This window comes from Salmo salar, chromosome 11 (assembly GCF_965601325.2).
Source record: "Salmo salar chromosome 11, fSalSal1, whole genome shotgun sequence".
In the NCBI taxonomy this organism is placed as follows: Eukaryota; Metazoa; Chordata; class Actinopteri; order Salmoniformes; family Salmonidae; genus Salmo; species Salmo salar.
Genome location: NC_138301.1, coordinates 47,453,493 through 47,471,255, shown reverse-complemented (window position 1 = coordinate 47,471,255; position 17,763 = coordinate 47,453,493). Strand labels below are relative to the sequence as shown.

General features: G+C 45.2%; 1 protein-coding gene across 4 annotated transcripts; it reads left to right on the top strand.

The window, feature by feature from the left end:
* On the top strand, positions 1-17,247 carry LOC106562798 (fibronectin type III and SPRY domain-containing protein 2). 4 transcript variants are annotated; one of them, XM_014127814.3, is made up of 14 exons: positions 1-359; positions 853-1,127; positions 1,586-1,688; positions 3,229-3,324; positions 3,979-4,212; positions 4,771-4,793; positions 5,975-6,096; positions 8,646-8,813; positions 9,268-9,402; positions 9,603-9,753; positions 10,626-10,759; positions 11,582-11,714; positions 12,007-12,183; positions 16,931-17,247. In XM_014127814.3, the coding sequence occupies exons 2-14, from the start codon at positions 898-900 to the stop codon at positions 17,181-17,183; spliced, it is 1,959 nt and encodes a 652-aa protein (XP_013983289.2). In that variant the 5' UTR covers positions 1-359; positions 853-897; the 3' UTR covers positions 17,184-17,247. The 4 variants fall into 4 exon arrangements, with proteins under 4 accessions (XP_013983289.2, XP_082814126.1, XP_082814128.1 ...); XM_082958000.1 differs by lacking the exon at positions 12,007-12,183; XM_082958001.1 differs by lacking the exon at positions 1-359 and having other exon boundaries at positions 942-1,127; positions 1,612-1,688.
* Positions 17,248-17,763: the final 516 nt, after the last annotated feature.

The following is a 17,763-nucleotide window of genomic DNA, read 5'->3' as shown; positions in this document are numbered from 1 at the left end:
CTTTACCTTCAACTTTGACCTTTCGATCACATGCTCAGGGGGAATTCCACAGCTAATTTGATTCGCTATAATGTATCTTTTATACAATGGGTCGCCTTCAAGAAAATAATGACCACATTCACAATCAAATACTATTCGATTAAATACAATATTATCACTCTATTAGGCGACTAAAGGCAGCTTTTGGCACTATGTCAAAATACCCATGCTGACACTTGATCTGTGTGCATAACAGTTGGGGTTCCTGCTATATTTGTCACAAACTGTATCTGCTTCCTTGGTTAGCCTGTCAAAAACACTGTCAATGGTCGCCCTGAATCGACGTTACTGGGGGAGATATTGAATAATTTATCACCAAGGTAAACTTAACCAGTGTTTTTGATTTAGTAACAACTAGGCTATAATAACTGATATATCTAGTCATAATTATAGCAAATAAATCTGAAACTCCAGCATAGTTTAAATGGTGTGTTGAGTTTATGTGTACAGCATGCCTGATCCATGTTTTGACAGAGGTCCAGGATGTTAGAGAAGCAAACCCTCCTTTAACTGTCATCACTGTGTACAGTTCTTTCTGAACAAGTGTTTTTCTAAACATTAAGACTATGAATCATACTTGTTTTGATTGCAAATAATGAACTCTTTGCATGGCTTCCATAAGTTAACTAATTAAATATTTATACTTATTTTTAAAGGTAAATAAAGCATATCAAATTTACACAAGTGAATGACTGGTTGGTTAATGTTGGGTAAATAGAACATCAAAATATTTGACAATACCTACTTCCAATACCTACTTCCTGGTCCTTAGTGGAAAAATATTAATCTGACATGTTTCATTTGATTGCCCAGTCCACCACAGTACCTCCACCACAGTACCTCCACCCTCCTCCCATCATGGACCTGTATGAGGTCTACACAGGAAGCAGGCTGGATGTCATCACTGAGGAGGTGCTGAGTGGAGACGAGGAGCATGGAGAGGAGCACCAGGAGGAGGTGAAGGAGGAGGAGGTGAACAGGGATCTCCCTACCAAAGAGGCCTTCGTAGTGGTGTCAGAGAGAACAGAGACTAGAGAGTTGTCCTCTACCTCCCAGCGTTTCTCCACGGATACCAACGACTCTCTAAGGTCCGTAATACAACACTTGCTTTATTGGTCCATTTGCACAGATATTATTTTTTTATTTGTTGCTGTCACAGTTACCCAACCTGATACACAACACAAACATCACAGGCTGCGAGGGGTACTTAGGGGTAAAGTGCCTTGCTCAAGGGCACAACAGTAGTAGGTAGTGTACAGGATCCTCCGGCTTCCGGCTCACTCCCTGAAGATTTCCCCTGCAGGCAGGGGTTCAGGGGTTCGGACCGGCAAACCTCTGGTTACTGGCCCGCCTCTTAAACCTCAAGGCTACTGCCACCAAGGCTACTGCCACCAAGGCTACTGACACCAAGGCCACTGCCACCAAGGCTACCGCCACCAAGGCTACTGCCATCCCAGTGTCTAATGCACTATGTATGTCATCTTTGCATGACATGTTGCATGCATCAATCATTTAATAATGGATACAATAAAGCAATCATCATCAGGTTTGAGGCGTATGTCCCGTCTTCAGATGAGGAGGGAACTCCATCACCTGACAGCTCTGTGGACGGACACGAGGACGTGTTTGAGGAGCACAAGGAGTCGGAGGTAGGGGAGGGTGTGTGTTGAGTCAGAGGAAGGGGAAGGTGTGTGTTGAGTCAGAGGAAGGGGAAGGTGTGTGATTAGTCGGAGGAAGGGGCGGGTGTGTGATGAGTCGGAGGAAGGGGAGGGTGTGTGATGACTTGGAGGTAGGGGAGGGTGTGTGATGAGTCAGAGGAAGGGGAGGGTGTGTGATGAGTCAGAGGAAGGGGAAGGTGTGTGATGAGTCGGAGGTAGGGGAGGGTGTGTGATGAGTCGGAGGTAGGGGAGGGTGTGTGTTGAGTCGGAGGAAGGGGAGGGTGTGTGTTGAGTCGGAGGAAGGGGAGGGTGTGTGATGAGTCGGAGGAAGGGGAAGGTGTGTGATGAGTCGGAGGTAGGGGAAGGTGTGTGATGAGTCGGAGGAAGGGGAGGGTGTGTGATAAGTCGGAGGTAGGGGAAGGTGTGTGATGAGTCGGAGGTAGGGGAAGGTGTGTGTTGAGTCGGAGGTAGGGGAGGGTGTGTGTTGAGTCAGAAGAAGGGGAGGGTGTGTGATGAGTCGGAGGTAGGGGAGGGTGTGTGATGAGTCGGAGGTAGGGGAGGGTGTGTGTTGAGTCAGAAGAAGGGGAGGGTGTGTGTTGAGTCAGAGGAAGGTGTGTGTTGAGTCAGAGGAAGGGGAAGGTGTGTGTTGAGTCAGAGAAAGGGGAAGGTGTGTGTTGAGTCAGAAGAAGGGGAAGGTGTGTGTTGAGTCGGAGAAAGGGAAAGGTGTGTGTTGAGTCAGAAGAAAGGGAAGGTGTGTGATGACTTGGAGGTAGGGGAGGGTGTGTGATGAGTCGGAGGAAGGGGAGGGTGTGTGTTGAGTCAGAAGAAGGGGAAGGTGTGTGTTGAGTCAGAAGAAGGGGAAGGTGTGTGTTGAGTCGGAGGAAGGAGGGGGTGTGTTGAGTCAGAAGAAGGGGAAGGTGTGTGTTGAGTCGGAGGAAGGGGAGGGTGTGTGTTGAGTCAGAAGAAGGGGAAGGTGTGTGTTGAGTCGGAGGAAGGGGAGGGTGTGTGTTGAGTCGGAGGAAGGGGAGGGTGTGTGTTGAGTCAGAAGAAAGGGAAGGTGTGTGATGACTTGGAGGTAGGGGAGGGTGTGTGATGAGTCGGAGGAAGGGGAGGGTGTGTGTTGAGTCAGAAGAAGGGGAAGGTGTGTGTTGAGTCAGAAGAAGGGGAAGGTGTGTGTTGAGTCGGAGGAAGGAGGGGGTGTGTTGAGTCAGAAGAAGGGGAAGGTGTGTGTTGAGTCGGAGGAAGGGGAAGGTGTGTGTTGAGTCAGAAGAAGGGGAAGGTGTGTGTTGAGTCGGAGGAAGGGGAGGGTGTGTGTTGAGTCGGGGAGAAAGGGGAAGGTGTGTGTGTGTGTTAATTCCATGTGAATATACCCTTAATCTAGCCTGAGTGCCAGTCTGTGTGTGCTCTCCTGCCAACTTCTACAGGCATTGTTTGGCGTGACGGCACAACAGAAGTTGGTGAGAGCACAAACAGATTTGCCCTCAGGCGACCCATGACCCTCTGTAAGAGTTCATTTCTGCTGTGCCTTCAGAACAAGGTGAATAACATCAGGACTAAGCTGGAGGAGAAGGTGGTGGAGATGGAGAACTTTGCAGGACATCTAGAAGAGATCTTCCTCACTGTGGAGGTACAACAACCACTATTACTGACACAACAACCACTATTACTGACACAACAACCACTATTACTGATTCAACAACCACTACTACTGACACAACAACCACTATTACTGATACACCAACTACTATTACTGACACAACAACCACTACTACTGACACAACAACCACTACTACTGACACAACAACCACTACTACTGACACAACAACCACTATCACTGACACAACAACCACTACTACTGACACAACAACCACTACTACTGACACAACAACCACTATCACTGACACAACAACCACTACTACTGACACAACAACCACTATTACTGACACAACAACCACTACTACTGACACAACAACCACTATTACTGACACAACAACCACTACTACTGACACAACAACCACTACTACTGACACAACAACCACTATTACTGACACAACAACCACTATTACTGACACAACAACCACCACTATTACTGACACAACAACCACCACTATTACTGACACAACAACCACTACTACTGACACAACAACCACTATCACTGACACAACAACCACAGTACACACACAACAAAGACACATCTATGGGTTTTCAACCATGGATCTGTGAGCAAACCCCGTTTGGGAGCCCCTGACCATCGCTTAATGAAACGTTTCATATCTTTCAGGAGAATTTTGGTCGTCAGGAGCAACACCTGGAGCAGCACTGCAACGATGTTCTACAGACGTTATCCCATCGTTACGACGAGCGAGCCGCTGCGCTGGGGGAGGAGAAGAAGAGGAAGTTGGAGTCCTTGTACACTCAGCTGCTGGGCTGCGGACGCACCCTGGACGCATCCAAGGACCTGATTGAGACCGCCCAGGAACTGTACCGCACCGAGGACAAACGACTCTTTCTACAGGTCTGTTGTAGTGGGTTGTCAGAATGACTTATTCAAGATTAAATCATTGAATTGCTTATATAGCTTTATAACTTGAAATAACTTTGAAACGTTTAAAAGTTTAAGATAACTTTGTTTTGCTATGAGTTATGTTTTTTGTTTGTCACACCATTCTGGGTGTGACAGACACACCCACATCTAGACACTGTCGTGAGTGAAAAGCCCAGGAGGCCGGCCGGCTGTTTCTGAGATACTGGAACCAGCGCACCTGGCTATGACGACGTTAAAATGTGCTTCGGTCACTCGTTTAGCCCATTCTAACGTTCAATCGAACAGTAACTGAATGCCTCAATGCCTGTCGGCCTGCTTTATATAGCAAGCCACGGCAACATGACTCACTGTCTGTAGGAGTGAACCATTTTCGTGAACGGGGTGTTGTACCTAATAAACTGGCAACTGACTGTATATTCTGTGGTCTTTGTGATGTTTTAATCTGCCAGTTAAAGGTTTTATGAACCTTAAAATGTTAATGACCACTGGAGGAGTTGACTTTTGATGTTGTGAACTTTCCCTTGACAGGCTGTTATGCCCACCATGAAGAGGTAAAGTACTTAAAGGAGATTAACACTGCAGCCTGAGACTACAACAGAACTATACTATACTATACTATACTATACTATACTATACTATACTATACTGTAAGGAGACTAACATTGCTAGCCTGTGAATATAACTGAACTAGCCTGGTTCCAGATCCATTTTATCCTGGTTCCAGATCCATTTCAGCCTGGTTCCAGATCCATTTTATCATGGTTTCAGATCTATTTTATCCTGGTTCCAGATCTATTTCAGCCTGGTTCCAGATCAAGTTTATCCTGGTTCCAGATCTATTTTATCCTGGTTTCAGATCCATTTTATCCTGGTTCCAGATCTATTTTATCCTGGTTCCAGATCCATTTTATCCTGGTTCCAGATCTATTTTATCCTGGTTCCAGATCCATTTTAGCCTGGTTCCAGATCCATTTCAGCCTGGTTCCAGATCTGTTTGTTCTCTTGCCAACATGCTAGATCCATTTGTGTTATCTTGTTGCTTGACCATGACCATAGGACTTGGCAAGGCACAAAGAGATCTGGAACCAGGCTATAACAAAACTATTATAAGTGTTTGTTTACAACTGCATGGTAGTGAGTCTGGTTAATAACAGTGTAATCATGTGATTTGCTGTGAACTGTGTAACAGCCTGATTAGGAGTGTTTCATTAGGATAATATTGCAGGTTATGTTTGATGTCATCAACGCTCATTCTGAAACCAAAATAGCTTCCGATCCTAATTAGCCAACTAATTCAACTAATTTAAACTAAGCAGTATAATGAATGTGTTTGATGTTGAAGAGGGTTTGTTGACATAGCTTATGTTTTGAATAGCATGATGACGCATGATGCTACATCCAATGTTCATTTCAGTGTCGTTTTAGGTGGGCTCTGTTCAGAAGGTTGCAACGTTACAAAACATTTGGATAGAAATCAATTTTGTAGAACAGGTATGATTTTTCGTTCTGTAGAATTGGGCATCTTGTCAGCTCTATTCGTTCCATTTCTATATGCAATGTTCTGAACGTTTCACCTCACTGAATACAGGTCTGTTTGTCCAATCAGAATTGAGAAGTTTGCTGACAGGTGTTTTGTTTGTCCAATCACAATCAAGGAGTTTGCTGACTTGGGTGCGTTTTGTCGATTCAGAATCAAGGTTTTTGCTGATTGATATTTTGTTTGCCTAATCAGAATTGAGGAGTTTGCAAAGGAGAAGCCTGACCTGACGCTGGTGACCCCTCTGGAGTTTGACATGCCCCTCGCTGACCTGTCAGACGTCAAGACCATGATGGACTCCATCAACATCGTACCAGGTCTGATCAATCAATCAACCCATCCTTCCATACACCCACCCACCCATCAATCAATCAACCCATCCTTCCATACACCCACTCACCCACCCATCAGTCAATCAACCCATCCTTCCACCCACCCACAAACCCACCCACCCATCCATTCATCCTTCCATACACCCACCCATCCATTCATCCATCCATCCTTCCATACACACACACCCATCCATTCACCCACCCACCCACCCAAACACCCAATTGGCCCAGTGTCGTCCGGGTTTGGCCGGGGTAGGCCGTCATTGTAAATAAGAATTTGTTCTTAACTGACTTACCTAGTTAAATAAATGTTAAGTATACTTTTATTTTTAAACACAATTAGATTTAGGCCATGGATGGGCAACGGATCAATTTACAAAGTCTAAAATAAAAAACATAATTTTTTGTATTTTGGTCAGGGGACTCAAGCATTTCTCTCCATCCTATGCCAAAATGTCTAGAATTACAGGAAATAATATGTAAAACTGCAAATGTTTCTCTCCGCCCCATGGCAAAATGAATAGAATTGCATGAAATGTGTTATAAAATTGCAAAATCTTCTCCCCGCCCCATGGCAAAATATGTAGATTTGCCGCATTCTTGCTTTAAAACGACAAAATGTTCTCTACGCGTCATGCCAAAATGTGTAGAATTACAGGAAATTAACTCTAAAAACTTGTTCTCTCCGTTGTCAAGAGGGGGGCCGCTAAAATGTTTTGCTAGCAAGGTGGGAGTATGGATGTGGATACGCAGACCCGCGAGCCACTGCAGGCCCCCCATGATGAGTTCAGATTATTTGTGGCCCCCACCCACATCAAAGTTGCCGGTCCCTGATTTAGATCAGGAGTATGAGTTTGGAACAGAGCAGAGCAGAGCCCCGGAGAAATCCTTCCAGACTCCAAACTCTACCTTTTATATAAATGGAGGTTAGCTTGGGGAGTTTGGTTGCTTAGAAACAAATGACTTTGATGAAAAAGTTATTTAATTTCCCTGAGTATTTAATTAAATAAGGCCACTGGAGTGACGAGTCAGGCACTTTTGAGTGATGCTTTCATTCTGCTGAAGTTTGACTGAGTCAATGATTGTGTCTCAAATGGCCCTCTATTCCCTATATAGAACACTACGTTGGACCAGAGCCTATTTGTCAAAAGCAGTGCGCTACATAGGGAATAGGGTGCCATTTGGGACACATGCAATCTCCATACTGCTTCTATAGCTAATGCTTGTTGAGGCTGGCTATGACGTCAGTCTGTCTGAAAAGAGATTATGGCTGTGACGTCAGTCTGTCTGAAGAGAGATTATGGCTGTGATGTCAGTCTGTCTGAAGAGAGATTATGGCTGTGATGTCAGTCTGTCTGAAGAGAGATTATGGCTGTGATGTCAGTCTGTCTTGAAGAGAGATTATGGCTGTGATGTCAGTCTGTCTGAAGAGAGATTATGGCTGTGATGTCAGTCTGTCTGAAGAAAGATTATGGCTGTGATGTCAGTCTGTCTGACGAGAGATTATGGCTGTGGCTCAGTCTGTCTGAAGAGAGATTATGGCTGTGTGCCTCAAATGGCACCTTGTTCCCTATATAGTGTTGACCAGGGCCCTGTTCCCTATATTCTGTTGACCAGGGCCCTGTTCCCTATATTCTGTTAACCAGGGCCCTGTTCCCTATATAGTGTTGACCAGGGCCCTGTTCCCTATATAGTGTTGACCAGGGCCCTGTTCCCTATATAGTGTTGATCAGGGCCCTGTTCCCTATATAGTGTTGACCAGGGCCCTGTTCCCTATATAGTGTTGACCAGGGCCCTGTTCCCTATATTCTGTTGACCAGGGCCCTGTTCCCTATATAGTGTTGATCAGGGCCCTGTTCCCTATATAGTGTTGACCAGGGCCCTGTTCCCTATATAGTGTTGACCAGGGCCCTGTTCCCTATATTCTGTTGACCAGGGCCCTGTTCCCAATATTTTGTTGACCAGGGCCCTGTTCCCTATATAGTGTTGACCAGGGCCCTGTTCCCTATATTCTGTTGACCAGGGCCCTGTTCCCTATATTCTGTTGACCAGGGCCTGTAAAGATCTAGTCCAAGGTACTGCACTGCAGGGAATAGGGTGTCATTAGGAATGCACTAGTCTGTGACGTGTGTCTATCTTTGATTCACTTGGTGACTCACCTCAGACAGCTTTGTTTTGTTTCTCACAATCTCTGATTCCACAGAAGGACACACATTTGAGAGAAATTTCAAAATGTAGAAAAATCCTGTAATAAAATAGTCTTAATAAAGTCCTTTGTGTTTAAAATTGGCTGTGGGGAGAGCGCAGTGTGAAAATCAATGAAATAGAGACTTAGTATTATGTTGTCACAGTCACTTAGAAAAGTGTCAAGACCATGAAATAAACCTCTGTGGAGGAAAATAAAACATGAATGCAGTACAAACTAATTCACATAAAGGTATTACTCTCTCTCTCTGTAATGTCACGATCATGTTTCTGATTTTAATCTTGATGTGATTGTAACATGATATCATGTGTTTGTTATGTCATTCCAGCCCCATCTGCCCCGGTCATCAACCCCCAGGTGTCTAACTCAGCCACGCGCACGTCTCTGCGTGTGTGCTGGAGCCTGTTCTCAGACGACTCTGTGGAATACTACGAGCTCTACTACAGACCTGTCCTGGAGGACACACCGGCTGCAGACAGCACCAAGGGGCCTGATGGTAGCAACTAGTACAACCACAACCAGTACAACTTACAATCAGGACAGAGAATCAGAATGTAGAATCAGAATGTAGAATCAGAATGTAGAATCAGAACATAGAATCAGAACATAGAATCTGAACATAGAATCTGGACATAGAATCTGAATATAGAATCTGGAAATAGTAGTCACAACCTGTAAAACATAGATTCAGAACATAACATAGACAGACATTCCAGTTGAATGTTTCATGACATTATGGACCGACACAGAGACAATATATTGGGTGTACTATTTGGAATGTTCAATCTCTCTCTAAGAGGATTAATTTAATCTAATGTAATCAACTATTCCCCTATGAGGGAGACTATGGTTACTTTACCTAAACCAACAGGTATAAGGCTTTAATAAAACTTTATAATGTATTGTTGTAATGTTGTAAATGATTGAAGTGAGTTGTCTCTCCTCCTCAGTGTTTAATGTGAAGGTAAAGGAAACCCACTGTAGTGTAGGAGAGCTACTACCTAACGTGCAGTATGAGTTCTGGGTCACAGCTACCAACACTACAGGCATCAGCCCTGCCAGTGAGAAGGCTGTCTACGTGACAGGTAAAACCATGGGCCTGTTACAGGGAACACCACTTTCAAACTGACTAACAGTGGTTTTCAATAGGAATGTGTCAGTGGAAGACACAACTGAATACAATGGGTTGCACTATTTTAATGCTGTGCTCTCTCAGCTCTCTCTCCCTCCCTCTTTAATCCCCCTGTATCTCCCTCTCTCGCTTCCTCTTCTCCTCCCCCTCCAGTCCCCTCTCCACCAGTCATCAGACAGAGGGAGTGTAGCAGTTGTCCGGAAGCCGCTCTGATTCGCTGGGAGTCAGGAAACACCAACCCAGTCGACTCCTACACCGTAGAGCTGAGTGAGACGGGCACTGATGGACAGAGTGGGGTCAATGAGTAAGAAATACACACATACACACTCACACATACACACTCACACATACACACTCACACATACACACTCACACATAAACACACACACATACACACTCACACATACACACTCACACATACACACTCACACATACACACTCACACATACACACGCACACATACACACTCACACATAAACACACACCCATACACACTCACACATACACACTCACACATAAACACACACTCATAAACACTCACACATCCACACTCACACATACACACTCACACATAAACACACAGACATAAACACTCACACATAAACACTCACACATAAACACTCACACATACACACCCACACACTGAAGTTTCAATATAAAATGTGAATTTAATCCACTTCCTGAATTGACTAAACTGAAAAAGAGTTGACATCAGTTCTACTCCCCATTGGTTCTCCCAGCAGGTCTGTAATGTGATTGGTTCTCCCTGCAGGTCTGTAATGTGATTGGTTCTCCCTGCAGCTCTGAATCACTGGTCACTTTAATAATGTTTACATACTGCTTTACTCATCTCATATGTATATACTGTATTCTATTCTACTGTATTTTAGTCAATGCCACTCCGACGTTGCTCAATCTAATATTTAATTCTTAATTCCATTATTTTACTTTTAGATTTGTGTGTATTGTGAATTGCTGGATATTACTGCACTTTTTAGAGTTAGGAACACAAGCATTTCGCTACACCCGCAATAACATCTGCTAAATATGTGTATGTGACCAATAACATGTGATTGGTTCTCCCTCCTGGTCTATAATGTGATTTGTTCTCCCTGCAGGTCTGTAATGTGATTGGTTCTCCCTCCTGGTCTATAATGTGATTTGTTCTCCCTGCAGGTCCATCGTGGCTGTTCCTACCTGTGAGAGTCTGATCCAGCTGCAGTCAGGAAGACAGTACCTCATCTACGTCAGAGCTGTCAACATCGGAGGACCCAGTGACAGGAGCGAGGCTTTTACCGTCTCTACTACAGGTGAGAGGACAGACCCCCATGTCCCGATGCTGTAGTATGTTTAGTTGATGTTGTTCAGTGTTTTACCGTTTCTACTACAGGTGAGAGGACAGACCCCCATGTCCTGATGCTGTAGTATGTTTAGTTGATGTTGTTCAGTGTTTTACCGTCTCTACTACAGGTGAGAGGACAGACCCCCATGTCCTGATGCTGTAGTATGTTTAGTTGATGTTGTTCAGTGTTTTACCGTTTCTACTACAGGTGAGAGGACAGACCCCCATGTCCTGATGCTGTAGTATGTTTAGTTGATGTTGTTCAGTGTTTTACCGTTTCTACTACAGGTGAGAGGACAGACCCCCATGTCCTGATGCTGTAGTATGTTTAGTTGATGTTGTTCAGTGTTTTACCGTCTCTACTACAGGTGAGAGGACAGACCCCATGTCCTGATGCTGTAGTATGTTTAGTTTATGTTGTTCAGTGTTTTACCGTCTCTACTACAGGTGAGAGGACAGACCCCCATGTCCTGATGCTGTAGTATGTTTAGTTGATGTTGTTCACTGTCAAATATTATTCTGTCTCATAGCACCTTTATAGGTATCAGTGAGGTTGTTACTGTGTGTGTTTTATAGTTGTCAAGACCAGACAGTGAGGTTGTTACTGTGTGTGTTTTATAGTTGTCAAGACCAGACAGTGAGGTTGTTACTGTGTTTTATAGTTGTCAAGACCAGACAGTGAGGTTGTTACTGTGTTTTATAGTTGTCAAGACCAGACAGTGAGGTTGTTACTGTGTTTTATAGTTGTCAAGACCAGACAGCGAGGTTGTTACTGTTTGCGTGTGTTTAGGAACCATCTTCCACCTGCTGCAGGACACAGCCCACCCCTGTCTGTCCATCTCTGAGGACGGCTTCTCCATGTTCTACGGAGACGAGGAGCTCCCGCTCTCCGCCATGACCTTCGATGACAACACCTTCGCCAGGTAGACAAACCAACCAGGTGGTTTACACCTGCTGAACACCTCAGCTAATAGGGATCTGTTAATGACATGGGAGATTTACTGTTGCTTTCAAAATAAAACACCTGAAAATGTGAGTGTACTCATCCCGTGATTGTGTTGTGAATGTGTAGGCGTGTGTGTTGTGTGTAGGTGTGTGTAGTGTATAGGTGTAGGTGTGTGTAGTGTGTGTACTGTGTAGGTGTGTGTGTAGTTGTGTGTAGATGTGTCTCCTCCCTCTGATAGTGTATATTGTATGCGTGTGTGTTTGGTCCAGGTGTGTAGCTGTGTTAGGGGACCTAATCCCTGTGAGAGGCAGGCATTACTGGGAGGTGGAACTGGAGGAGGACACAGAGTACAGGATTGGAGTGGCCTATGAAGATACTCAGAGAAACTCCTACCTGGGAGGAACTAATACGTCCTGGTGCATGAGACATGTCCTCACCCCATCCAGGTGAGAAACCCTAACATTTAACCCCTAACCTATCACTAACTCCTACCTGGGAGGAGCCAACACGTCCTGGTGCATGAGACATGTCCTCACCCCATCCAGGTGAGAAACCCTAACATTTAACCCCTAACCTATCACTAACTCCTACCTGGGAGGAGCCAACACGTCCTGGTGCATGAGACATGTCCTCACCCCATCCAGGTGAGAAACCCTAACCTTTAACCCCTAACCTATCACTAACTCCTACCTGGGAGGAGCCAACACGTCCTGGTGCATGGTCCCTAACCCTAGCTTAATGTCCACATCCCTGTTCAACCCTAAACTCAACCCGTCCAGGTGAGAATCCCTAACGTTAACCTAACCCCTAACCCTCTAACCCCTAACCCCCTAACCCTCTAACCCCCTAACCCTCTAACCCCCTAGCCCTCTAACCCTCTAACCTAGCTATCACTAACTGTAACCGGGAAAGAACCAACCTGCCCTCCCGCCCTCCCTCCCTCCCTCCCTCCCTCCAGGTAACGGACTGCTGTGATAGGTTACACAAGCGATTCTCAACCTGTTGTAATTTTTATTTTATTTATTTCACCTTTATTTAACCAGGTAGGCTAGTTGAGAACAAGTTCTCATTTACAACTGCGACCTGGCCAAGATAAAGCGTAGCAGTGTGACACAAACAACAACACAGAGTTACACATGGAGTAAACAAACGTACAGTCAATAATACAATAGAAAAGTCTATATACAGTGTGTGCAAATGAGGTAGGATAAGGGGGGTGAGGCAATAAATAGGCCGTAGTGGCGAAGTACAATTTAGCAATTAAACACTGGAGTGATAGATGTGCAGAAGATAAACGTGCAAGTAGAGATACTGGGGTGCAAAGGAGCAACAACAAAAAAATAACAATATGGGGATGAGGTAGTTGGATGGGCTATTTACAGGTGCAATGATCTGTGAGCTGCTCTGACAGCGGTGCATAAAGCTAGTGAGGGAGATATGAGTCTCCAGCTTCAGTGATTTTTGCAATTCGTTCCAGTCATTGGCAGCAGAGAACTGGAAGGAAAGGCGGCCAAAGGAAGAATTAGCTTTGGGGGTGATCAGAGAGATATACCTGCTGGAGCGCGTGCTACGGGTGGGTGCTGCTATGGTGACCAGTGAGCTGAGATAACGTGGGGCTTTGCCTAGCAAAGACTTATAGATGACCTGGAGCCAGTGGGTTTGGCGACGAATATGAAGTGAGGGCCAGCCAACGAGAGCATACGGGTCGCAGTGGTGGGTAGTATATGGGGCTTTGGTGACAAAACAGATGGCACTGTGATAGACTGCATCCAATTTGCTGAGTAGAGTGTTGGAGGCTATTTTGTAAATGGCATCGCCGAAGTCAAGGATCGGTAGGATAGTCAGTTCTACGATTGTTTGTTTTAGCCCCACACAATCCCACCTGAATAACCTAATGGAGGTCCAGAGAAGCAGTTGGTAGTTGAATCCGGCGTGTGAGTGCTGGTTTGAAACTCAAGTCTGCACAGACTGAGGCCCCCAATACACTACAATCACAACATTTTGATAGTCCTCAAACAGGGCCTTTCACCTGACTACTGGACAGACTGGGAGTTGGTAAACACTGTTCTAGAGGGCTGACTCCTGGCGGTGATTTAAATTCAGCTGACTACTGGACAGACTGGGAGTTGTTAAACACTGTTCTAGAGGGCTGACTCCTGCGGTGTTTTAAATTCAGCTGACTACTGGACAGACTGGGAGTTGTTAAACACTGTTCTAGAGGGCTGACTCCTGGCGGTGCTTTAAATTCAGCTGACTACTGGACAGATTGGGAGTTGGCAAACACTGTTCTAGAGGGCTAACTCCTGGCGGTGCTTTAAATTCAGCTGACTACTGGACAGACTGGGAGTTGTTAAACACTGTTCTAGAGGGCTAACTCCTGGCGGTGCTTTAAATTCAGCTGACTACTGGACAGACTGGGAGTTGTTAAACACTGTTCTAGAGGGCTGACTCCTGCAGTGTTTTAAATTCAGCTGACTACAGGACAGACTGGGAGTTGTTAAACACTGTTCTAGAGGGCTGACTCCTGGCGGTGCTTTAAATTCAGCTGACTACTGGACAGACTGGGAGTTGTTAAACACTGTTCTAGAGGGCTGACTCCTGGCGGTGTTTTAAATTCAGCTGACTCACCACTACCACTGCATGGCTTCCCAGAGGGAGATGTATGCTTATCTTCCCACAGGGTCCACCATTACCACACACTGTCTGAAAAGTAGGCCAGCCAAGGAGATTTTTGGTCATTAAAATATCTCTCCCCTTCCTGATGCGCTTGGCTCGCTTCTTCTCACATTTCGCCTCCTAAACCTTTTCTGAGGCAGAAGTAACAAGTCAAGTTTTTTTTATTCTTGTGAAAAAGCACATAGAATAGAATACTGTTGCCTTATAGCTGCTGTTGCCATAGCAACTCTACTATTCCTGGCACTAAACAGGACTGTGGAACTCTCTCTTTACTAGGAGATCATTCACTGAGACATCTCAACACGGAACACCACCACCTCAAAGTGTGTGAGAGAGATAGGAGAGAAAGATAGAGAAGGGAGAGAGAGAGAGTACCTACTGCCTACGCAGAACCTGACAATACACACTTCTCATATCCCCTGCTAATCCTCTCTTTGGCAGTGAAAGGGTTTTATTTGGCCCAGATACAGTGTTGGGTTGATAATGTACATACTGTCTCCCCGTGGTACTGCTAGTTTAAGATACAGTGTTGGGTTGAGGATGTACATACCGTCTCACCGTGGTACTGCTAGTTTAAGATACAGTGTTGGGTTGAGGATGTACATACCGTCTCCCCGTGGTACTGCTAGTTTAAGATACAGTGTTGGGTTGAGGATGTACATACCGTCTCCCCGTGGTACTGCTAGTTTAAGATACAGTGTTGGGTTGAGGATGTACATACCGTCTCCCCGTGGTACTGCTAGTTTAAGATACAGTGTTGGGTTGAGGATGTACATACCGTCTCCCCGTGGTACTGCTAGTTTAAGATACAGTGTTGGGTTGAGGATGTACATACCGTCTCACCGTGGTACTGTTAGTTTAAGATACAGTGTTGGGTTGAGGATGTACATACCGTCTCACCGTGGTACTGCTAGTTTAAGATACAGTGTTGGGTTGAGGATGTACATACCGTCTCACCGTGGTACTGCTAGTTTAAGATACAGTGTTGGGTTGAGGATGTACATACCGTCTCCCCGTGGTACTGCTAGTTTAAGATACAGTGTTGGGTTGAGGATGTACATACCGTCTCCCCGTGGTACTGCTAGTTTAAGATACAGTGTTGGGTTGAGGATGTACATACCGTCTCACCGTGGTACTGTTAGTTTAAGATACAGTGTTGGGTTGAGGATGTACATACCGTCTCCCCGTGGTACTGCTAGTTTAAGATACAGTGTTGGGTTGAGGATGTACATACCGTCTCCCCGTGGTACTGCTAGTTTAAGATACAGTGTTGGGTTGAGGATGTACATACCGTCTCCCCGTGGTACTGCTAGTTTAAGATACAGTGTTGGGTTGAGGATGTACATTCCGTCTCACCGTGGTACTGTTAGTTTAAGATACAGTGTTGGGTTGAGGATGTACATACCGTCTCACCGTGGTACTGCTAGTTTAAGATACAGTGTTGGGTTGAGGATGTACATACCGTCTCACCGTGGTACTGTTAGTTTAAGATACAGTGTTGGGTTGATAATGTACATACTGTCTCCCCGTGGTACTGCTAGTTTAAGATACAGTGTTGGGTTGAGGATGTACATACCGTCTTCCCGTGGTACTGCTAGTTTAAGATACAGTGTTGGGTTGAGGATGTACATACTGTCTCCCCGTGGTACTGCTAGTTTAAGCTACAGGTTCAACACCATTTGATTCCTGCATCAAGGGTCTCATGTAGTAATTTACTGTGACATTATTGGTCCGGTTTCATAGCGTTGGGACCAGGAAGCCTAAGGGTTTGTTTCCCTGACAGAGACTAGGCCTGGACTAAAAGGTTATGTTCAAGTGAGATTCTCAATTGATGTTTTGTCCAGGACTAGTCTAATCTGTATCCGGGAAAACCATCCAGAAATCTTTTAACTGTATGTCGCTTTAAAGCGTCTGCTAAAAATGATTGTATCGTTACTTATGTTATATTATCACAGCACAGACATACATGTTATGAATGAGTTAAGTGTAAGTCACATAACATTGTATGGTCTTAATGACATCAGTCTCCCCCTTCCTCCCCTCTCTTCCATTCCATCCAGACGCAAGTACGACTTCCTGTCACATTCTTCTTCTTCTTCTATATCCTGTACACTCAGTGGCCAGTTTATTAGGTTCCACCCATCTAGTACCAGGTCGGACCCTTTTCCGCCACGGCCATGTGACTCAGTCTGTAGGAGAGAACCATTTTTGTGAACATGGTGGTGTACCTAATAAACTGGCCACTGAGTGTATATAGAAGTATGATGTGTAACAAGTCACATAGAACCATCACTTTCTAAATGACATCATTACTTCCATTCTGTTTCTCCTTCCTCCATTCTGTATTCCCCTTCCTCCATTCTGTCTTCTCCTTTCCTCCATTCTGTCTCCCCCTCTCCTCCATTCTGTCTCCCCCTCTCCTCCATTCTGTCTCCCCCTCTCCTCCATTCTGCCTCCCCTCTCCTCCATTCTGTCTCCCCCTCTCTTCCATTCTGTCTCCCCCTTCCTCCTCTCCAGACACAAGTATGAGTTCCTCCACAGCGGCTGGAGCCCAGACATTCGGATAACGGTGAACCCTGTGAGGATAGGGCTCAGTCTGAACTATGAGAGAGGGATCCTGTCCTTCTTCAACGTAGACCTGGAACAACACCTCCACACCTTCTACTGTAGCTTCCTACACTACGTTCATCCCTGCTTTGCTCTGGACAACCCCGGTGCGCTCACTGTTCGCACTGGGGTAGAGGCACCGCAGTATGTCCACTTGGTCTGAGCTTACCTACCACGATGTACATTAAAAACACACAGAATACAGGTGTATTGTCCATGGAAACATCTTTCTGTTGTCTGTTTTTTATTCTAACCCTCTGGACAACACTGCATGCTAGCGCAAAATTATACTACAAAAACATGTTTGACCCTTTTGTGTAAGTGGATTAACAACCATATCTGAATAAAAACATTTCAGTGGTTTAGACCAGGGTTTGCTAAACTGATGCCCCCGGTACAGTTTTTTTACCCAAGGACTACGCAGCTGTTTCAAATAACACTGCTACAGACTAACATGATGAAACCCTGGACTGGACTACCACAACACTGCTACAGACTAACATGATGAAACCCTGGACTGGACTACCACAACACTGTTCCAGACTAACATGATGAAACCCTGGACTGGACTACCACAACACTGTTAGAGACTAACATGATGAAACCCTGGACTGGACTACCACAACACTGTTAGAGACTAACATGATGAAACCCTGGACTGGACTACCACAACACTGTTAGAGACTAACATGATGAAACCCTGGACTGGACTACCACAACACTGTTAGAGACTAACATGATGA

Bases quoted from the DNA above. Each gene is read 5' to 3' on its own strand.
- LOC106562798 (XM_014127814.3), top strand. From the start codon at position 898: ATGGACCTGTATGAGGTCTACACAGGAAGCAGGCTGGATGTCATCACT. The intron at 4,794-5,974 runs GTAAAGTACTTA...TTGCCTAATCAG, and splicing joins GTTATGCCCACCATGAAGAG to AATTGAGGAGTTTGCAAAGG. The intron at 12,184-16,930 runs GTGAGAAACCCT...CCTCCTCTCCAG, and splicing joins CATGTCCTCACCCCATCCAG to ACACAAGTATGAGTTCCTCC.